At 43.6% G+C, this 23099-nt stretch overlaps 1 protein-coding gene across 7 annotated transcripts in view; it reads left to right on the top strand.

The window, feature by feature from the left end:
* Positions 1-23099, top strand: part of ILDR2 (immunoglobulin like domain containing receptor 2) — a 60081-nt gene that overhangs the window by 4977 nt on the left and 32005 nt on the right. For all 7 annotated transcript variants that reach the window (XR_012380524.1, XM_025877689.2, XM_073899947.1 and 4 more), the window contains 2 exons: positions 9734-10066; positions 10959-11078. Coding sequence is in view for 6 of the 7 variants with exons in the window: in XM_025877689.2 (XP_025733474.1) it covers positions 9736-10066; positions 10959-11078 (451 nt within the window). In the remaining variant the exon portion in view is untranslated. The remainder of the gene's footprint in view (positions 1-9733; positions 10067-10958; positions 11079-23099) is intronic.

Raw genomic sequence — 23099 nt, 5'->3', positions numbered from 1 at the left:
AGACCTCCTGGTGGTGAGTCTACCATTCCCAACATGCGGCTGCCAAGACTGCTCCCATGAGAGCCATTCTTAGCCCGTTGGAGCAAGGAAAGCAGAGGGCCAGGGCATGCAGCTTGTGATGCACCTTTAGGAAGGTGGCCTAGAAGTTGCACATGTCACTTCTCCTCACGTACCTTCATCCTGAATATATGGTCACAACTAGCTACAGAGAAGCTAGGAAATGCAGTACTTAGTTGGGTTGGCTGGCTGTATTAAGACCTGAGAAGTTCCTTTCCTAATGGAAGGGGACAGTTAGTGTCTCCTTCTATAGAGTGACACACTGGAGGTGCCTGTGTAACGTCCGCACGGAGGGTGAGGTTATGTATTTGGGTCTGGAGCTCAGGTGAGAGATCTAAACTGGAAACACAGATAACAAGGTGGTAGAGGTTGATCAGAACTTTCTTATGGGAGTTTCCTCTGTCCAAAGAGCTGGTCCATCCCAGAAAGCTAACCCACCCAATGAACCAGGACAGTTTCCAAAGTACATCTGCCTTGCAGGATAGGGACTGACCTCTTTTAGTGCAGCTTTGGTCCCGTTGGAACAGTAGGTAGGCCAGCTAGGCATTACTCATGAGCTCATTTCAGATCTCTGGAAGACATGGCAAATCAGACAGAAAAGAGATATGCTTTTGGCTTTTATCTGCACAGTGGCAGCTGAGAATGGGAAAGCATGGCTCAGTTGGACACACAGGACATATGCTTAATGAATGGCAAGCTCAGTGTGCAAGAGTACCAGAGTTATGGGTAGCAAATAATAACTAGGCCATGAGCAAAGCCTACTTGGGCAAGGGCAGCACTGGTGTTTACCATAGCTATTGCTGCCTTTGGGGACTATTGGGGAGAAAATATACAAGAATGTTGTCATATTTAAAAAAAAAATCTCCAGATGATACATCTTGTCACCCTAACCGTAAAATGGATCGAGCAATCAGGTGTCATGATAGCAATCAAGAGAAGTTTATCCTGGCCATTTTAGGTAGGAAAGGAACTTGCTGGAAGGCAGCTGATTAACTTACAGAGCCAGTGGGAAAGCTGGATAATCAGGCTTAGGTATTAGGCAAATACCAAGGGAATGGCTACGATTCTGTGTAAAGTCTTTCTATTTTATTTTTTTTAACCCAGGTATATCAGGGAGACGAATGGTTCCTATTTTTTTAGGGGGGAAAAGATCCAGTCTGCATTCTCTTTACCTTTAAACCTTGAGCCTGCAGGGCAACATTTCTCCAAATACTTTGCTCCCATCCTGACAATGCTACTGGGGGATGGACAGGCTTTATTTCCTCATCTAGACTACGGACCAAACCCAGAGGAGATGTGTGGATACTTCATATTCATCTCCTACATTTAGAAAACCTGCCCATCAGTTGTCCCTAAGCAGTGTCTTCAGAAACTGGGACAATATGTTAAAAGTGTGAAGACAAAAGATAAATTTCTTAAAGATCATCTAACTTGAAGGCAGGAAAAGGAAGATTTGTATTGTCATCCTGAATGAAGAGAAACCTTAGGAATCTGAAGGCCAAGATACGCTGGGAAACATGCATTCTGAGGTCAAAATCCCACTTCTGGGACTTCAAGACTTAAAAGATGGATGAGCTGTATACAAAATTTTAAAGATGCCTATCTTTACAACAATGATTTTCCATGACCTTCAACACTAATCTTTGTTTCTATAAAATGGGGCTGTGCAGGGTGCCTGGGTGGCTCAAGTCAGTTAAACATCTGCCTTTCGGCTCAGGTCATGATCTCAGGGTCCTGGGATTGAGTCCCATGTCCGTCTCCCTGCTCAGCGGGGAGCCTGCTTCTCTCTCTGTCCTTGCCCCTCCTCCTTGCTTGTGTGTGCTCTCTCTCTCAAATAAATAAATAAAATATTTAAAATAAAATAAAATGGGGCTGTGCTTATAGGTCTCCCTCTCAAAGATGCTGGCAGGCAGGAATAGCTTACCAATTGAGTAGTGGGGAAAAGGAACTTGCTTTGGGAAAAAAAATGAAATTGCTAAAATAAGAACAGCTTTGCTTTAGATACTGCTTTTGTTATTCTTGCAAGAACACAGTTCCTTGTGTATAGAATCCTTTTCTTTTACATGAGAATTGGGGCAGGACCTTATTTTGACGCATGAAGGGAGGCATTGTCTGCGCTTGGAGCTGATCTTCCTTGGCCTAGTGACTAGCTGAGTTGGGGGCTACTCTGTGAGCTGTCACTCATCGCTACTTTCAGGCAGCTTTTCTAGTTATTCGTCAGAATCCATTCTCTGCACTGGGAATAACCTGCTAAGAAAGGTCATTCAGACTCAGTCCTTCATTTACTCTTTCATTCTTTGATTCATTCCACATTGTGTGAACTTCACCCATATTCTGTGGCTTTGCTCTATACTGGGGATCCGAGTCAACCAAATCCTGCTCCCTGCCCTCAGGGACCTTAGAGTTAGAAATTACGTTTGTATTGAATTTCTCAAGATCCGGGACTGGTCTTCCAATTGATTTTTCCCAGAACTTAACATAGTGTTTTAAAATATGTTTTTGATTGAATTTGAATTAGATAGTCAAGGGCAGTTTCTCTGTTCATCAGGGGCACAGTAAAAACTACAGGAATGGTCTGGGAGTCTGAGAATGAGGATTCCCTCCTCTGCAAATGCACAAGAGAACATAATCTCCAGTCCTCACACATGACCTTCAATATGCCGTCTGGTGCAGCTTTCAGTCAGGAGTCCTAATTTTTATGGGTGCCGTCTCTACAGGATGATCCCTTACCTTGCGTCGCTTCTTTTTCTGTCTTTTGCTCTCTTCCCTAACCATTTCTCTCCAGTGTTCTACAATACTTGCTTTCGTTTGTAGGATGAAACACAGATTCTTTCCTCGCCTCTGTAAATCTCTTTAGAAGAGCACCGACACAGAAGTCCCTTACAGTGTCACCAGTGCCTGGATTCAAGAGTCCCAGCCTTGCAGGACCCACACTCAGTGCTTCTCTCTCTCTGGCTGCCAGGGCGTCCTTCAGTTACATGCTCTTGTGTTTCTCCGGCTGAAAGGAATAACAGATTGATAGTTAAAGAATGAAAACGAGAGAGGAAATTGCATGAACTAGCAGTTAGTAAACCACAATTCCATCTCCAGCTCTGCCAGCAAATACCTCAGCAAATACAGAACCTTCTGCTGCTGTATCCACCACTTCACCACCAGATCCATAACCAGCACCATAGGGACTGCCTGAGCTTCTTCCACTAAAACTGCCCCCCTTTGTGGGTCCACAATTTGATTGCTGTTGTCCACTATAATTTCCAAAATCCTTATGATTCCCACCACCACTATAGTTAGCTCCAAAATGTCCTCCTTCGTTGTAACCATTGTATCCTCTACCACCGCCACCGCATCTGCCTCCTTGGTGTCCGTAGCCTGGTCCGCCCCCGCCACCATCGCCTCCTCTACTGCTATGACCAGGACCACCCCCATGGTTGCCACCATCACCTTCAAATCCCTTATATCGACCCTCACCTCCTGCATATCCACCTCTGCTGCCACCACCTCCACCAGAGCCCCCCTTGCACTGCCACCACCTCCACCAGACCCATCAAGTTGCCAGATGCACGACGTCTTTGTGATCCAGCAGACGGCATTTCTTGTTTAGAAAGGGCCTTTTCCACTTCACAGTTATGCCCATTGATAGTGTGGTGTTCCTGAACAACAATTTTATCAACTGTATGATGATCATCAAAAGTTACAAAAACAGGGCACCCGGGTGGCTCAGTCGGTTAAACATCTGTCTTCCACTCAGGTCATGATCCCAGGGTCCCGGAATCGAGTCCCACATCAGGCTCCCTGCTCAGCCGGGAGACTGCTTCCCCCTCTCCCTCTGCCCCTCCCCCTCCTCGTGCTCTCTCTCTGTCAAATAAATAAATAAAATCTTTTTTTAAAAAGTTAAAAAAAAAAAAAGAATGAAAACGATTTTCATATGTCCGGGGTGTGCTTGGGGGCCAAATCACAGGGAAGACCTTATATGCCATGTCTAGGCATTTGGGTCTTATCTTGGAAGCAATGGGGGAAATCAGTGGAGGCCTTAAAGCACGGGATGGGCATGATTAGATATGTTAAAAAAAATTCTAGATAAAAAGTGTGGAGAATATATTGGGCTGGAAGTACAGAGGCCGCTTAGGAGGCTATTGTACGACTGAGGAGGTAATGAAGGCCTATGTAAAGTTATGGTTAAGAGCTTAGCAGCCAGTCAGCCTGTGTTCATGCCTGAACATACATTCTCTGAGATTCAGGTTCTTCATCTATAAAATGAGTATGATAATAATGCCTACTTTATGGAATTTTTTGAAAAATTCCTTAAGATAAGATTCATTAAGATTCATGAATAATGCTTAACGCAATTTCTGACACATAGCAAGCATTTCATAATTAATATCTAGTAGAAGGAATAGAAACCTAATGTAAGGAAGTGGCAGTGGAAATAAGGAAGGGTCAAATTTGGGAGATGTTGAGATCTAGTGACCAACCAAATGTATTCGGGGACAGAGGAAATCATCAAAGCTATGATTTCGATCTGAGGTGATAGGATGGGGCTATACTGGTGAAGGAGCTAGAGGGGGGTGGGAAGGATTGCTTTATAAGCAAGGAGCGGGGGAAAAGAGATCATGACTGGGGTTAGACATGTCGAATTCGAAGTATCTGTTGAAACATGCAGATGAGGCTTCAGAGAGTTGAGGGCCTGAGACATAATGGTAGTTGGAACTACGGGAAGGAATAAGATTTCTTAGATCAAATGCACAGATGAACACCACAAAGAGGCTGAACATTTTTGTTTACCTGGCATACAAAAATATTCTTATTAGCCTATATACACCCCGGCATAAGAAGTACTAGGCTTTGGCGTCTAACAAGTGGTGAAATAGGAAAAACTCTGTAGGAAGTAGAATCAATGCTCAGGACCCTAACCTCACCGTAGGGCAGATCTCTTGGAAATGGGAACCAGAGGGAGGGTGTTCCCAGGCCAGATCTCACTGTGCATGTGGGCTTGTCCCTCTTAGTTTTCACCCCAATTATGCACGATCTCTGAGGGGCCTGATCTGGAGGTAGGAATGGAGGTCCCATGAGAGGTATTTTTTGAAGTGGGGTGGTTAGCCACATCAGTTTCAGATTTGGTTCAGTCATGTGTAAGGGATATAGAAAACAATACCAAATCATCTGGAGAAGGGGCTAGTATCATGGCCCAGGCAAGCAGGCTGGAGCTCAGTCCCAGTTAGGCAAATGGTTTGTGAATCAGGAGGAAACAGTCCAAGATAAACACAGGTTAAGGGAAAGAGATGCTGCTTAGTGGGTTTAAGGAATCCAAGCCCTCACCTGGAATTCAGGGTTAGGGCCAGAAGAGCAATTCTAGATCCCACCCTCCAATGGAAATGGGGTTCCTAATAGGCATGGTCAGGGCAGGCTCAAGAATTGGGTGGCATTCATCCTACAGTGTGAAGTTTATAGAGCTAAAGCAGAGACTGGAATTTTCAGCTTTCTCTCTAACTCTTCGCTCTTATTTTCCTTAAAGGTCCAATAAAATTGCATTTCCTTGAAATTTCCAGTCCTGTCCTCTCCAGTTGTCTAACTCTATCCTTAGGTTGGAGTCCCAAGGTTCCCATTATACCTGCACATATGCACACATGGTTACCCTCCATTTTCTGATTTCCAGGAGGTACATACGGGTTTGTGCCGTGATGGGCACTCCCAGGCACCGCCACTAGTGAACTTATAATTACCTATCCTAGCATTCCTGTGCAATTTTGCCCATTCTGCACTATACACATTCAGCATCTCCCATCTTGATATTTGTGCTCACCTAGCTCTAGGTTCATAGCTTCACAGAAGTCAACAGACTGTTCTTGACAGTAGCAGCAACAGCTATATTTATTGAGTGTTTACCATGTACCATATTATCCTAAGTGCTTAGGTTAAAATTTCATTTAACCCTCGGTCAGCTCTGTAAGGTAGTTACAATTATTATGTACCAGTGAGGAAATATTTACTGGTGAGGAAACTGAAATTCACGAGTTGAGAAATTTGCCTTAGGTCATGCAGCTAGGAAGTAGTAAAGCTTGGATTCTAATTTAGGACTAACTCCAAAACCCATGCCGTTAACTATCACGTTATAAAAAGGCAGATGTTTCTGACACTGTATTCCTTACTCTTTGGAGCATGAATTTATATTGTATGACATGGAATAAGCTGAGAACCAACTAATCTCTATTAATAATTAGGAGAGTCCAAGGGCGCCTGGGTGGCTCAGTCAATTAAGCGTTCAACTCTTGATTTTAGCTCAGGTCATTATCTCAGGGTTGTGAGATCCAGCCCCATGTCGGGTTCCATGCTGGGTGTGGAGCCTGCTTGAGATTCTCTCTTTCCCTCTCCCTCTGCCCCTCCCCTCCCTTAAAAAAAATTAAGGGAATCCAATGGCTTGGTCAAGTGGCTAATCTCATTAACAGAGAACAGAGCTGGGAAGGAGGTTATTCTTAGTAATCACCTAAGGAACAAAACCCCACACTTAACTCTCTGTCAAAAAAACAAACAAACAAACAAACAAACAAAACCCTGACGAAACAAAACAAACAGAAAACAACACTTTTATTTAGCACCTGCCTCCTTCGCTGGTTTTATTTATCCTACAAAGGCTAGGAAATGTGATTTCCCAGGTAGAGCCTGAATAGGTAGCAGAGAAGAAAGGTGGCGTGGTCAAGTACCAAAGCATCGTACTGGGAACAATGCCTGTGGTTGGTTATCCAGCCTCAACCACTGCTAATTGAAGTCCTTTCACCTCTGCCCCTTTTTTGTTACCTGGAAAATTGGAGTGTGAATAAGGATTTGGGGAAGAATTACAAAGTTAAGAATTAATGCAGTAGAGGGCGCCCGGGTGGCTCAGTTGGTTAAGCGACTGCCTTCGGCTCGGGTCATGATCCTGGAGTCCTGGGATCGAGTCCCACATCGGGCTCTCTGCTCAGCAGGGAGTCTGCTTCTCCCTCTGACCCTCTTCCCTCTCGTGCTCTCTATCTCTCATTCTCTCTCTCAAATAAATAAATAAAATCTTTAAAAAAAAGAAATATTAAAAAAAAGAATTAATGCAATAGAATTTAAGGAGAAACTGTAAAGAAATTTCTTTTCCCAGTCCAGCTCTGTGAGTTAGGGAGCAGTGGAATTAGCACATCAATATTTGGGGGGCAGTGGAAGTAAACAATGGAGCCTAGAAACTGAGGTTCTTCCGTGAGCTTCCAGAGAGGACTTATTTGCCCCTTGATGGGGCTGATCTACATATTCTGGCTGTAACCAAACCTATTGGTGGTGAATGTTCATGGAGATTCAGGAGCCTCAGTTTGGGAGGTGAGGGAAAAGGCAGGAAATGGGAGGGAGGATTAGTCAAGAGTACTGGGCATGGTCACAGTGCTCTGCTCTAGAATCTCCTCCCCGCAAGTTGTTTGTTAACAACCCTGTGAACAAGGATTATGAGGCTCATTTTGTAAGTGAGGGCTGCTTAAGAGCCCTCAGTGAGACCTCATTGCTAGTCGGTGGCCAGATGGGATTCAAAGCCCCGTCTATGTGATTTCAATGCCATTTTACTATACCGTGCTATTTATGACACATTTAACTGGTTTTCTCTACAAAATCCTAGAAATTCCCATAGTAATAGTCATTCATTTGTGCATGCATTCCGTCATTTATTCTATAGTGCTTGGTAGGTTCAAAACACTAAGATTTGGTAAATCTCAAATACTCGCACTTCCTCATTCCACAGAATGCAGAAACTGTTTTCTCCCCTGAAGAATTAGAACCTGGTTTCTCATAATGGAGAGACACTGGTCTGGAAATCAGAAGACATGAGCACAAATGCGGTATTTTGCCCTTGTCGAGGGTGCTTCCATAGGAGACATTCATAAATAAATGTATGTTTGAACTGTAAGAGTGAGTGTGATGCATAGTGTCATTTTGAACCCTGGCCGTAATAAAGGATGGAAGGTGCTCCATGGAAACTAGTCCTTCCTTGTGTGTCTCAAGTCCACTGTAATTCTAGGGTGAAACTTTCTGTCTCAAGCTTCCTGAAGTTGACTTGGCAGGCCCCTGGATTTAATTCAGAACCTCTTTATTGTGTCTTTCAATTCATATTCCTTTTTTCTGCCTCTCATCATCATTCTGTTTCTGCTTCTAATGTCAGATCAAGCTAGAAACTCTTGCCTCTCCCATTCAACTGAGAAAGTTAAGTTCCCTTTGCTCGGAATTTCTAGATCTCACCATTGAATTAATAGAGACCTTTTGCCTCTCAAACACTCCCCTGGTCTGCTATTCACTGCAATTTCCCTTTCTTGGACACCAGGCCTCGGGTTGGATCTTTTCACCACTTACACTTCTCATCTGCTTTCTAGCGGTTTTTTTCCTCACTTTTTTCTGATTACCCTTCAAAGCTTTTGAACTTAGTCTACTGCTTTTGATCTGAAAATCTTCATTTCTCTTAAAGCTTTCGTTTTTCCCTTCATCTCTGTCCCCTTTGCTTGGTTATCAGCTGGAAGGGAGGTCACTTCCTCCTGAAGTCATACTTCCCAGCTTCATGGTCTTTATTTATCAAATATTTGTTGAGTACTTCTGGGCTTCACAAGCTGGGACAGCAAGATAAGACATGTTTCTTACCTGACAAGTCTGCTAGGGGTGACAGGCATGAAAAGAAATACTTGCAAAGTAATTATAAGAAATGTCTAGAAGAGGATGCTGAGGTTCTGATGGCACAAAGGAGGAAGTGACTAATGAATTGAGGGTCAGAGAAGGCCTACAGAAAGCCTTTAACCTGGGCTTTGAGAGGTGGAAAAGAGTTTCCCAAGGAAAGAAGTGAGGAAAAGGCATTCCAGAAACCAGGAGTGTCATGGGCAAAGGCCTAGAGGTGTGAGGTAGCAAGTCCCACTTGGGGAAACTGTTACTTGTTTGGTTATTCTTGGTGCTCACATAGAGGCACCACCAGAAGTGAGGCTGAGGAGGTAAGAGGGACTACATGATGGGGCACCTTCCACGCCTTTCCAGGAACTTTGGGTTCTATCCTGAAGGCCATGGAGGTTGAGGGAAGGGTTTTAAGAAGGAGAGCCATAGCAATTGGATTTAGAAAGATCATCTGAATTATATAGCAAGGAGAATGGATAGCATATGGGCAACTGTAGGTGGGGAGAACAGACAAGAGATTATTGTAATATAAGCAAGAAATGAAGAGGGTACCAACAAATGCAATGGTAGTGAGGTCAAAGAGGAGGGAAGATATTAAAGATGTTAAGAGGTCAAGTGGAGGGGCGCCAGGGTGGCTCAGTCAGTTAAGCGTCTGACTTCGGCTCAGGTCATGATCTCAGGGGATTGAGCCCCAGATCAGGCTCCCTTTTCAGTGGGGAGTCTGCTTCTCCTTCTCCCTCTCCCCTTCCCCTGCTTGTGCTCACACTCTCTCTTTCTCTCTCTCAAATAAATAAAAACTTAGAGAGAGAGAGATCAAGTGGATATGGCATAGTGACTGACTGGATGTTGGGAGTGAAGGCAGGTTTCGGGGCAACACGACCAGATGGATGTGGATGCCATTCACAGTGATGGAGAAAGTGGGAAGGGACAGGTGAGGGAGGTGAGGTGGAGAGGTATGACTGTGTGGTGTGAGGTGAGGTCCAGAGTGTGCATACCATTTGGATATATTCATTCTGTTTTGCAGCCATGGCTGATGGCCTTCAAGTCACGGTGCTTGACAAGAAGAAGGTGGCCATGCTCTTTCAGCCCACTGTGCTTCGCTGCCACTTCTCCACGTCCTCCCATCAGCCTGCAGTCGTGCAGTGGAAGTTCAAATCCTACTGCCAGGATCGCATGGGGGAGTCCTTGGGCATGTCCTCTCCCCGGGCCCAGTCTCTCAGCAAAAGAAACCTGGAATGGGACCCCTACTTGGATTGTTTAGACAGCAGAAGGACTGTTCGAGTGGTAGCTTCAAAACAGGGCTCAACCGTCACCCTGGGAGATTTCTACAGGGGCAGAGAGATCACGATTGTGCATGGTAACGGTATCTTTGCTTTGAATCCAGGAATAGAAGGGAGATTCGTTCCGCTGTCCCACATGCGAGGGGATGTCAGCCTCTCCGCCTTGCAACCCCTCAAGATTTTGATTTTATGGAAATGGAAGCTTCAAGAAGTCTAGCAAATTACTTAAGGGGACAGTGAGGGGAGAAAGGGTGAAGGTGAATATCTAGAACAGACACTGAGATGAGCTTTGGAAATGGTCTTTCTCAAACCTGACCTCTAGTCTGAGGAGCTTGTTATCAGAACTGAAGAGAAATAGATTCTAGCCAAAGAATGTCCTCAAATACACCTTGACATCAGCCTCTATGGCCCTTTCCCAAAGAAGTTCCTCTGCTGGGAGAAGGGATGTAAACATACACATTACAGAACCAGGTAGATGCCTTGGCCCAAGCCCTAGGTGGTTCTGTATCAGTTCTACCCTTTCTTCTGCTCCCTAAGGTATTAGACAAGAAAAGGGCCTACGAGTCTGACCTGATCTATTTGACCATTTGCATTTTGAAGAACTCCTGTGAAGCCAGCTCATTTCCAGGAGTCCAGAGTAATTCTGGAATGTATCTGGCTTTCGGGGGCTTCTGCAGACCTGGTTAGTTGAAAGCGGTCTTCTATTCCCAAAACTGGACCGGAACTAGACCACTTTCTGGGGACGGCCTAAGTCTTTCACCTTAGGGATGCTAGTGTTTGTTATTGGGTTTTTGTTTGTGTATTTGTTCATTTGAAATAGAGCAAACATCTTGTCAACCACCATCTAGGTGGAAAAGTAGAACACGGCAGCCATTCCTTCTGGAAGGGCCCCTCTCTCACTTTCCATTGTCCAGTGTTTTCCTTTCAGGGGGAAGTTTTAGGAATGGGCACTTCTTTTTATGAAAACAGATGCAGATCTTCAAATCGGAAAACTCATGTGGGGAGACAGCGGACTCTATTACTGTATCATCACTACCCCTGATGACCTGGAGGGCAAAAATGAGGACTTGGCAGAGCTGCTGGTGTTGGGTAAGTAAAAACCATCAGCAGCATTTATATCTTAGACTGCTTGCACTGTTCCCTCCCCTCACTTTTCCCTGAGCATTCCAGCAGCTTGCATACGCAGGCTTTATTTCTTGTGCACAAACTGGTTTTAGAATATGCTCTTTATGAGCCGTAGCCCTATTTATTGTATCTTGTTTCTTGGAGGCCCTTTTTGGCACTGTCCTGATGTATCTTCTGCTTTCTCAGGGTTGTTTTTTTCCCTCCTTTCCACTTGTGTACCTTTAACCCCGATTTCTCTCTGCTCTTTGCTTTACTTACCTTTTTTTGTGTGCTAAGTGTTGAAGAAAATGCCAAACGCTTTGAAGCAGAGTAGAGACACCTGAGAGATAAGAATTCATTGGTGAGTGGGGATCTCCTAAGATGTTAGGAATCTTTTTCCATTCAGTTACCTACACTTAAGATGATCATGAGGAAGGGTGGCTGTAAATTGGAGAGTTTAACAATAAAATGTGCCTGATGGAAAGAGCTATTGGAGAGTCTGCTAGGGTTTAATTGGAAGGCAATGCCTTGAAACCCAAAAGTGTCTGAGTCATTCTCAAAGCAAATATAACTAATCCTTACTAATATTAATTTCTTCATAAAGGAAAATTCATTATTTTCGTCTATTTGTCCTCTTTTGTGGATTGGAGGAATGTCAGTGGAAATGACCTTGTATGATACTGCAAATTGAGCACATATTAAATGTTGGTTGTACAAGAAAATTAGAATAAAAATACAGAAATTAAGAAAAGAAACTGCATTAATTGTAGGAGGAAAGGTAAATACTTGAGGCCATTTTTTAGATGAAATGACATTTTTTTGTCATTTCCAAGAAGCCAGGTGATAACACTTTGGAGGAATGTTTAATGGTGCTTTCTTTTAAAGGCAAATGAGGTTGAAGGTTAATTTTACCCTATGTGGGAAACTCAGGGCCCAGGGAGAAAGTGGAATCAGCTATTTGGGATTTTGAGTTCTACTCTATTATGACTGTGTGCTTTTGGCAAGTCAACTGTTCTGCTGCCTTATTTTTATGGTTTATAGAATGGATAAAGGTGATTATTAATAATTAACCCTTTAATTAGTAATAATTAACCCTTATTAGAGGGTTGACTTAATTCAAATACATATTCCTTGGGTCTAACATTTAAAGCCTAGCTGCTGTGATTTGTAGAAAAATGGGAAGTATGACGGATATACAAAAGGAGGTGAAAAAAAAAAAAACCAAAAAAGGCTTATACTGACATTGTGACAGAATGCAGGGAAATCAGATTTGGGATCTGCTGTGATTCTGTAAACCAGAAGGGAATAAGAAGATAAATTTCTGCCCAATCACACAACTCTAATGGCCAAGCTTGAAGGAACAAGTGGCTCATTGAGCCTGCAATTAGCTAATTGCGGACACAATTATTTGGCCAGTATAGCCATTTGCAGAGAGGTAATTGCCTGTGCAGGAAAAGGAGGCCAGGTAAAAACCACTTGAAATAATTTGTTCCCAATTCTGCGAAGAAGAGCATTCCCCTGGATCAAAACATATAGTCATTTGGGGGAAGATACTGTCCTTAGGACAAAGAGAGGTGGGTGAAAGAAAGGCTCAGATGAACATGGTCACCAATGACGGGAGAAAAGATGAACAGAAATCAGTGTCACTCCGAAAAGAATGGTGAAGGATAACTGGGGAGGCCGCAAATCAACTCATCCTAGTAGAAGCAGCATCTCTGTGAGATAAGCAGGTACATGCTAGAGGTCTGGGGAGGAGAAGCACATCATTCCGCTGTGTTCCACATTAATTAGAAATATTCAGAGTAGGGTATATTTGCCATGTAAAATTTTTAGGGGAACACTAGTTGTGTTACTTATTTAAAGAAGTTAGTTTGAAATCTCCCGAGAATTTTCTGGACACAGGAAGCACTGTATTTACTTCCCAGATGCAAAATTCTGAGTCTTCTTTGTCTTGACACCCTTTATAGAATGTTTCAAAATATTGTCACAGTTTTTAAAATTCTAATTAGTTGGTTGTTATATCCTACAGGCCTAATTGTTAGGTATTCCTTTTATGTGAGACCAAGAGAACAACCTGATATCTGAGGTCAGTCTCCAGGAGATGAAGACCTCAGGGGGCATATAACTGGGTCCAACAGTTTGCTGATTGCAACCTCCATGAGCCACCGATTCAGTCATTGAATTTTATATTAGGAATGGTTGGAGGAGCTGGGAAGGTTTGATCTAGTGAAGGAGGGCTTGGGAAAGGTAGTATGGGAAGTATCTCCAGTTGAAATTGTACAGAAGAGGGACTGTGGCTGCGTAGAACTAGAACCAGGAGTAGAGGTTACGAGGGGCAGGAGTCCATCTCTGTATGAAGAAATAACTGTTAACAATTGGAGACATCTGAAGATGGAATAAGCGTTCTCAGGAGTAGTGATTTCTTTGTCCCAGGAGGGTGGAAAAATCTTAGGAGTTGTTATAAATGAGACATGTATGTATAGGAAAAGATGTTTAGGTTACTTTTGAGCTTCATTTCAATTTTAAAATTTTCAGATTGAAAAATTTGGATGAACATGAGGGATGTGACTACCTTGACAAACAAGAGAATGACCTCCCAGGACTTTAGTCCTCATGAGAGAAATAGAATGGGTTACAAGAATGTACAGGGTGATGCTCATTCACAAGGAAGCCAGAGAGAATAGACTGTGGTCTTTTGCTGTAGGTCAGGGTTAAAGGACTAATCCCACAAGAATAAAAAGAAACTATTGATGGTGGCTGGAAGGAGATGAGCGTAGCTTTTCTTGGAGATGATCACGAAGTGGGGAGCAGAAAACTGGTTGGAATTTCAGCTGGCCAATTAGTAAGGAAAGGCGAGTTAAAGGGATAACTTAGAGGCAAAGTTAAGAATTTATTTTTTTCCATCATACTCACAAAGGTGAAGATGGAAAAAGTTGACAGAATAAGATTGTGAAGTCTCTTACATGTCGGACTAAGAAATTTGGACTTCGTCCTGAAGACTTTGGGGAGCCAGTAAAGAAATACGAACAGAGGAATGAAGTGAGATCTCAGGGTCAAAACAATAATTAGCAGCAGGGTAGACAATGCCAAAGGAATGCTAGAACAGAGGGATGGGCTGCTGCAGCAGCATGGGTGAAAGCCTATGAGATTCTGAACCAGAGCAGTGGATTGAGAAGCGACAACACAGAAACATTTCTGAGATGGAAGTGATGGATCCTGGTGACTAATGTAAAAAAAGAAACGAGAGAGAGGGATGAGTCAAAAGGACACCATGATTTCTAGCTAGCTGGGTAGCCAGCTGTTCCATCAACTAAGAGAGCATACAGGTTGGAGAGGCAGGAGAATGACTTTGGTTCTTGGCATGTTGAGTATGGGAGGTCTGAGGGACCCCAGAGTAGGGATGTCTTGCTGACAACTAGAAATGTAGGTCTGGAACCCAGGGGAGAAGCAAGGATCAGAGATAATAGATTGGAGAATCCTGAGGGATAGAGCCATGAAAGGATAGCTGAGTCACCCAGGAAGATTATATAAAATGGAAAGGGCCAGGACAGAACCTATCAGTCTTATATTCTAGTTTACTTCATGTGAGTGGTAACACTGGTACTGCATATGTACTTGTCTTGATTTCTCCCACAACATTGGAGGCTTCTCCGTAGCACTGGACCATCTGCTCTTCCGAGTAAAGGACTAGTGCTCATTTGTCTTTAGATCTGTAATGCCTAGCAGAGTGGCTAATGTAAAGGGGCTGGTGTGAATGTTTTTTTAAATGATAAATGGGTAGAATCTGTAACTAATATTTTATGCCTCTTAAATGTTAGTGCTAAATATGTATTTGTTGACTTATAAAGGGTCAGTACAATAAATGTCTACAGTCTCAAGTGAGATGACGTAGTTTAATCTCACTGGTCATAATTCTTTATCTGGCTATTTAAATTATTACTGATGATAGGTCCGTCAAGGACTGTGCTTGGAAGCGACAGGATTGGACTCTGGCTAACTTCCTCAGGAAAATAGTTTGTTGGAAGGGTATCATAATTGAAAAGAAGCCTGGAAAGTCAGTCTCTAAAAAGGATAGTATGCTAGGGTAACACTTGTTAGCTTCTGTAAACCCCCCCCCCCCCAAATCTCAGTGACTTACTACAGTAGAAATCTTTTTTTAATAATATTTAGTGTCTTAACCATTTTATTTATTTATTTTATTATTCTTTTCTTTCTAAAGATTTTATTCGTTTATTTGAGAGAGAGAGACACAGCGAGAGAGGGAACACAAGCAGGGGGAGTGGGAGAGGGAGAAGCAGGCTTCCTGCGGAGCAGGGAGCCCGATGCGGGGCTCGATCCCAGGACCCCGGGATCATGACCTGAGCCGAAGGCAGACGCCTAACGGCTGAGCCACCCAGACGCCCCACTATAGTAGAAATCTGTTACTTCCTCTTGTCCTGGTCAGATATGGGTTAGGAGGCTCACCTGGGTAGCTCCCTTCCACGTGGCGGAGTAGGGCTCTAAGCTTCTCCATTGTTCGGCTCAGCTGTACTGGAGACATTTGCTCACAGCTGCTCAGAAAGGGAGAGTGAGAAAGGTCATGTGGGACTCTTTTAGAGGCCAGGTCTGGCAATGACGTGGGTCACTTCTGCTGTTATTTTGTATTTCCCCAGGAAAAAAGTAGAAATGTTCTGATGAACACAGCACAGTCCTTGCTGTGCCAGAGATGCTGTAGGGTCTATGTAGCAAGAATTAATATCTTTAGGACTCCATAGCCAGAAAAAAAAAATCATTTTAACTGTTTTTTGTTTTGTTTTCTTCATTTTTGCACTCAAGAATTAGTCTCAGGAGAGTCCCAATTGTCTCAGTTTGGACAGATGTCCACTGCTTAGCCTTGGGAGGTCAAGAGCTCTTGGTGGCTAGCCCACCAAGATGTGGAGAAGAATCATTTTCCCAAAGTAAATTGGGGCACTCTTACAAAAAAAGGAAGAATGGATGTGAGATGTAAAAAAAAGAACAAGGCAATAAATGTCCACCAAAGTGATACCATTACTATGCCTGCTATTCATTAAGTACTCTGATAATAATTTGTAGTTCACAGATTTTTTCTATAAGTACCATGTAAGGTAGGAGAGCAGGCATTATTTTCCTCATCTTCCAAATGAAGAAATTAATGTTCAGGTTTTATAACAATTACCCCTGTAAAAAACAAAACAAACAAACAAAAAACAGTGATGATGATCAAACCCAAATGTCTTCATTCCTAGCGATACCACATGACCTGTCTATATTAAGAAGCTATAGAATGCTCTTCTGCATAAGCCTTATTTATTTATTTATTTGTTTGTTTGTTTGTTTATTTAGAGTGCGATCACAAGTGAAGAGGGGTGGGGGAGGAGGGGCAGAGGGAAAGGGAGAGAGAAAATCTTAAGCAGGCTTCTTGCTCAGCCAAGAACCTGATGTGGGGCTTGATCTCACAACCCTGAGATCATGACCTGAGTTGAAATCAAGACTCAGAAGCTTAACCTACTAAGCTACCCAGGTGCCCCATAAGCCATGTTTTAAAAATTGTGGTTGCTGCTTGAGGTCATGGGTAATAATTTTTACTTGTCCCAGATTTGCTTTAGTATTTCACTTTATTTCTTAGGGAAACTGCCTGTAACCATTGACCTAGGCCCTTACTTCAAAGGCATAGTTGTTTTTGCCTGGATTGCATACCTCCCCCACTGAGCATGACCCCACCCTCCTTTTCCCAGACATCTGAACCATCTACAAATCACTGTGGATGCTTCTTTCGGAGGTTTCAGAAATATCTGAAGACAAGTGATTCAGAGAAATGGGAAGACAACCGCTGATTCAACATTAAACACAAAAACTATACTGAACATTCTTTAATCTCTTTTTGATGATTCAGAAGGTAAAGTCATACCGAAGTTGGAAATACACTTGGTGTTTTGGGTGCTTTGAGATGACTGTGACAAGTACCTTAGAAACATTTAGACATTTGGGATCATAGAGCCATACCCTCAGACAGAAGAAGGGAGTGTCCAGAAATCTGCCACCCTGAGATAAGATGTTGGTTGAAGATCTGTGGCAAGGACAGGATGTTTATAACCTGGAACCATGCCACTGTTTGGATAGGAGGAAAGTTCCCTTGGGCAGCTCCAGCTGGCAGGAAAAGGACCTCACCGTTCAGGAAGGCTCAAGCAGAGAAGTTATTATTTTAAAATCTAAAAGCAGCTCGCCTTGTTCTTACTTCTTTCCATGCGCAATATGAGGGCCTGACCCCTTCTTTCTGATGTCCCGAATGGTAGCTTGTTTTTTAAGGGCCTTCAAGTAGAAAAATGAGGGAAAGGGCCCAAGTGGAAACATGGCTGGGTGAACGCTCCTGATTCTGGACTGAGAATAGAGTAAGAGGACATGACCCAAGGGTGTTTAGATTAAAGCTAAGGAAGGCTTTCCTAATGGTAAATAACAATTTTTAGAAATTATGGTTGGTGGGGGAAATTATAGAAACTTCCTCTCTGATGAGCTTTCAATATGGAACAGGTTCTCTCTTCTAAGATACTAGGATACCCAAGATAGCTTTCAGAGTCCTTTCTATGATTTTGAGTTTATTTAGAAGACCCACAGATTGCAGAATTAATTCTCTATCTAGGGTGATGCCTAAAATACTGCTGTTTATTTTACTTTAATATTGTTTGTTTTAGAAAAAAAATGATGCATATGTATTGCGAACATTTCAAACAGAACAGAAATGTACAAAAGAAGAAAATATCTCCTAAAATCTCGCCATCCAGAGCCAATGACTGTATTCTTCATAAGTCTTGCACTTGCAAGGGCTAGACACTTAACCTGGCTTAGGGAAATTTTTTGGCTTAGGTAACTGATAAGTCTAGGTTCAAGCATGTCTGAGTCCTAGCGTTCAGATTATATTTTAAAGAATCTCTGTCTCCTCTGTGTTAGCTTAGTTCTCAGGCAGGCTCCCCATTTGGGGCAAAGATAGCCCCCAGCAGTTCTAGACTTCCATGGTCTTGAATGCCTTCCATCACCTAGGACAAAGTGCCTTTCTCTGTAGTTTCAGCAAAAGTCCTGTTGTTGGGGGCTGGCTGTGCTTTGGGAAAGGAGCATTAAGTATACCAACAGCCCCAGTTGAACGGTACAAATTGAAGGGAAGAAGGAAAAGGAGTAGCTTCCTAAAGGGAAATTAGGCAGGTTGTTTCCAAATGAAGAAGGCAGGCAAAAACAAACACTGTTAATATTTTGTGGAATTCATCCATTTGTGTTTCTTTATAGGCCAAATGCAATGCTATTCCAGGAAGCCAGAAAGAGGTTTGCTCCCAGCAGGTCCTTGTGAGTAGGCGCTAAGTTGGGATTGATTTTTCCCTTTGATGGCGATGCCACAGAGATACCTTTGTTTTCCTGTTGTGCTTCTGTTTTCCCTTCGATCTCCTCCTGTGATTTACCCAGAGGTACTGAGGCAAGGGGTGGAGGAACAGACATACATGGATTTTTATAAAATCAAGTTTTTCACAACACTGTGCCTGACATTGTTATTGTGGTCTAAAATACACCTTTCAGCTTGTTAGTATTAAGGAGCCATGAAGAACGCAATCAGAAATCAGGGAATTCTTGGGAGGGCATATCTCAGAACTGGCCATTGACTTTAGGGATTTTTGACAGGTGCCTGTTTCTGAGGCTGAGCAGAAATGCTCTAGCACTCACCCCTTGTCAATGCTGCCTCCATCTGAATCCCATTGCACTCCCACCCCCGTGACATTAGTTCTGGCTGTTAAGAGAGGCTACTCGTTGCCAAGGCTCCTTCCCCTCCTTCTCTTCGTCTTTGTCTTTGCCAGCCCCAGCCCGGTGCTGCTAACCAAGGAGATTTGCCGATTAAAAGGGCTTCAGCTCCGAGAGTTCCCATGGCAACAGCCTCCTTGGAGGTCTTTGTTGCTTGCTAAAACTTTGATCTCTCAGAGTGGCTACTGCTGTTTCTCTCCAAGATTTACAAACAGAAGAAGAGGGAAAAAGAATGGGGGAGAAGAAAGAAAAAGTTTACTCCTGGCAAGAAAGGAGAGAAGGAATTAATTACAGAGCCACACTCTCGCCATAAATCTGGGGTTTACTCCTTTGGAACATCTTTGGATTTGGGCTGTACCCATATTTTCATTTGTAGACTCAATAATACCTCAGATATCTTGGCCCCATGTGAAAGACCTTAACTAGGCTTGATTCCACTAGGAGGGCGGAGCCATTCTTTCTGTCTTCAGTAGACACCTGTGCCTTCACATTTCCAGAAAAGCCGAGATCACCATGCTGGCTCCCATGCAAGGAGAGAGAGAGAACTAATTAGGAGTGAGCTGTTTAGGCTTCAGCCCCATTGCCTTTTCTCCCAGTCCTCTCTCCTCGTCCTGGCCTGCTCTGCCCTGAGCTTACCTAAATGCCTCTGTTTGGAAGAACTAGAAAGTTAGCCAGGCATCAACCAGAATGTGATTCTGGTTAATGAGTGTCAGTGACAACCATTCTACTGTGTAAGCAGTGGAGTAGGGGTTGTGGTGCTCTAAAGACTTGGGATCATGCCTTTTAGTCTTTGCATGGAGTCTCCTGTTGCCTTCAGACCTCTCTACTGCATAATTGCAACCTCGCGCTTTGATGGGCACCATGATAGAGTCAGTTTTGGTTCAAGTATGATTTACACTTAAATTTTGATTTATATTTAACTCATCTTTTTTGCATGCTATGTCCCTAGCACAGTGAAGATACAAAATAAATAAATGACACTATCTTGTCTTTTGGTAAAGGTAAATATTATATTTCTGAAGCAATTAGAGAATACAAGAAAAGATTAAGACTGTATTTGATATTAAATATCTAGGCTATTGGTTCTCAAGAAGGGGCTATTTTGCCCCCCCCCCCAGGAGACATTTGGCAATGTCTAGAAACATTTTTGGTTGTCACAACTTGTGGGGTGCTGTAGGGGCCAAGGAGGCTGCTAAACGTTCTACGATGTACAGGACAGCCCTCCTACACCCAACAAAGAATTATCTGGCCCCAAATGTCAATAGTGCCAGTGTTGCAAAACCCAGATCTTGACCAAAGGTCCATCTGGATACTGGACAAGGTCTTCTGTGAAGAGCATGGGCTTTGGGGTCAGATATCCCTGGACCCGGTGCAGCAATATAACCTAGGGTAAGTCGATGTTGACGAGCCTCGGTTTCATTATCTGTAAAAGTGGGGAAGGCGTAATAAAGGTTACATGGAAGACCTATTGTGAGGATTAAATGGCACATAGTAAGAACTCCCACCAGTTCCCATGCCCCACATTTCATTGCTAGTGTGTCATCCTTAATGTGAGGGAACCCTCTCTAGGGAATTCTGGGTTCTGGTACTCCTGCTAGAGAGCCGATTTCCCTTTCGCCTGTTCCATAGGCAGAGGCTTTAATGAGCCATCTGTGAATTGGCAATCCTATTACTACTAGATTCACGTTTTCTCAATGACATCTGTGTGGTGCCTTGCCAGTGGTGACCCTAATCAGCCCTGTGGGACTCTTCTTGCTAGTGGATTTCAGGACATCCTGTCCCAGCATGCTATGTTTTGGTTACTATATTTTGGCTGCTGGTGGAAGTCCCCATTTCTCAGTGGATGGCCTTCGTTAATTACAGGGTGTTTAGTGCCTAAATACAAGGATTACATCACACAGGCTATTTGATGAAGTCTGGAGGGGTTTGGGGAACACCTGACTTGGATTGGGATCTGGATGGCCCAGGAAAGACTTTAGATAGGGTGACTTTGTAATTTACTGTCCGAACCAGGATACTTGGGAATGAAAAGGGAAAACTTTTAATAATTTCTGTCAAGACAACAGGCCTAAACTTGTCCTGTCCAGACAAACTGGTGTGATGGTCACCCTATAAACATGACCACCTTGAAGGTTCTCCTTTGGTTTGAAGAGAACAGAACATCCGGAGAAGCGGGGTAGGGGGGCAAATTAGTGTCAGTTCATTCCTTCACCTGCTGAACTCTTGCTGCTAGCTGCTATTTTATTCGTGGAGACCTAGGGATGTGCACATCTCCATTCACTTACTAGAAACAAGCAGAGGTGCCCAGCAAGGAGATGGGGGGGGGGGGTTGCCTTAATGATCGTTCCCTGAAAATTTTGCACCAAGATGTCAGGAGGGTGAAGGCTGTCCATTTAGCTCTTCACGACCCTGGGTTGTTAAGAGAACAAACGAGGTCTTGAAGGCGCTCTTTGCCTTCCCTAATCCCCAGCCACCCAGTCCCGCGCCTCGCTGCACCAGCTCTCCCCTCCACCCCCCTGCTCCCTCCCAGCCTTCATCCCGCCTCACTATTTTTGCTTCACTTGTTGCTCATCACTGTGGGAGGAAACTCGGCCTTCAATTAGCGCGCATTCCTGAAGCCTGCGGTTGCCGTGGTTACCCGGGCGCGAGCTGGAGCAGCTGGGTCAGCCCGCCAGCTTCATTGTAGTCTCTGGGCCTGGGCGCGGGAGGGACGGGCCCGCAGAGGGGAGGCACCGGGGGCCGCGGGAGAGTGGGTGTCACCGAGAAATCGGCTCAGCCCTGGAAAGAAAGAATTGCGGCCCTTGAAAGCCGGTCAGGAAACAGCCATTCCATTTTTCTCCACAGCCAGCTGCCGCCATTCAAGTGTGCACGTTCGCGTTCCCACGCGAGCGGTGCCCTGACTTTGGTCTGGGAAATGCCCCCTGGTGGAAGCCCCTCACACGGAGAGGGGCTGGCCGGGGAGGAGAGGGCAGGGACTCTGACGGTCCGAGGACCTACAAGCAGTGTCCCCCTCCGTGGCTGCCTCCGACCACCAGGGCTTTTTGGGTTAAGTAGCCATTCTTGGTATCTTTGTGTTTCAGTTGCCCGTGCCAGTCGGTTGGATGGAGCGCGGTGAGCTCAGGAAATCACACTGGGCACCAAGGAAGTCCCATTTCTTCCTTCCATTAAATCCCACCTTCCTCCATGCCATTTTGGAGTCAAATCTAGCTGTCTTCTGCATTTCATCTCAGGCCAAGTTGTACATGTTCTATGACTAATAATACTTGGCGTCTATTCTCTCTCTGGGGGCAAGGAGTTGGTTCACTACAGCACTTTGCAAAGGCAGAGTACTTTGCAGTCATTTCTGTTATTGTTTATTAGTTTGTAGCAGCATGGTGAATGTCTTTGAATTAGCTCATACTGTGTTATGATGTATTCAGTAATCATTTTCTGGTCACAACTTTAAAAGCTGCTGAAAATTTCAACCATCTCTAACATTTCGTACATCCAAAAATTATACTTTAATTATATAAGTAGAGCAATAAAGCCACAAATATAAATTTCAGAGTTGCTCTCTGCAAATATTAGGAAACTAGAAAGCTGTTGCTGCACATTTCTAAATTAAGGAGAAGCAAAGCTTGATGGGGAATGAGATATTGGGAAAAAATACTGGAATGGGGGTGAGTAGACCCAGGTTCTTTCTATTCCTGGTTCGATTATTAGCTATGTGACTTAGAGTAAGGTCCTTAATCTCTCTGAGCCTCAGATTCCTGAAAACATGGAGTGGGTTATGGATTAGAGGACCTCTGAGATTCTTTCTAGCTATAAAATCTAATTCTGAAATTCTATGTGAATAGAAGAAGTCAGTGCCAGGATGCCTGGGTGACTCAGTTGGTTAAGTGTCCAACTCTTGATCTCAGCTCAGGGTCATGAGTTCAAGCCCTGCGTTGGGCCCCATGCTAGGTGTAGATCCTACTTAAAAAAAAAAAATTAAAAAAAAAAAGTTAGTGCCTTAGGCCCAGCTTATAATCACTGCCAAAAAGCCTGAAGCATTTATTAATAGTTAATTGCAGATGGTCCAATGCTAGTCATTTTGTCACTGTCAGAATTATTCACTATAATTTAAAGTGACCTAAAATGTAAAAGATATAAAAAGAAAAAAGTACACGCATGAAATGCTTAAATACACTTTATAAATATATGTAAAAGAAAGGGAAGCTATATCCACATTTGTGATGGATAATCATA

The sequence above is a fragment of the Callorhinus ursinus genome, unplaced genomic scaffold, assembly GCF_003265705.2.
Source record: "Callorhinus ursinus isolate GAN/ISIS: 27379988/994484 unplaced genomic scaffold, GSC_fseal_2.0 scaffold13, whole genome shotgun sequence".
Classification (NCBI taxonomy): Eukaryota; Metazoa; Chordata; class Mammalia; order Carnivora; family Otariidae; genus Callorhinus; species Callorhinus ursinus.
This window is presented reverse-complemented; position numbering and strand designations above follow the sequence as displayed.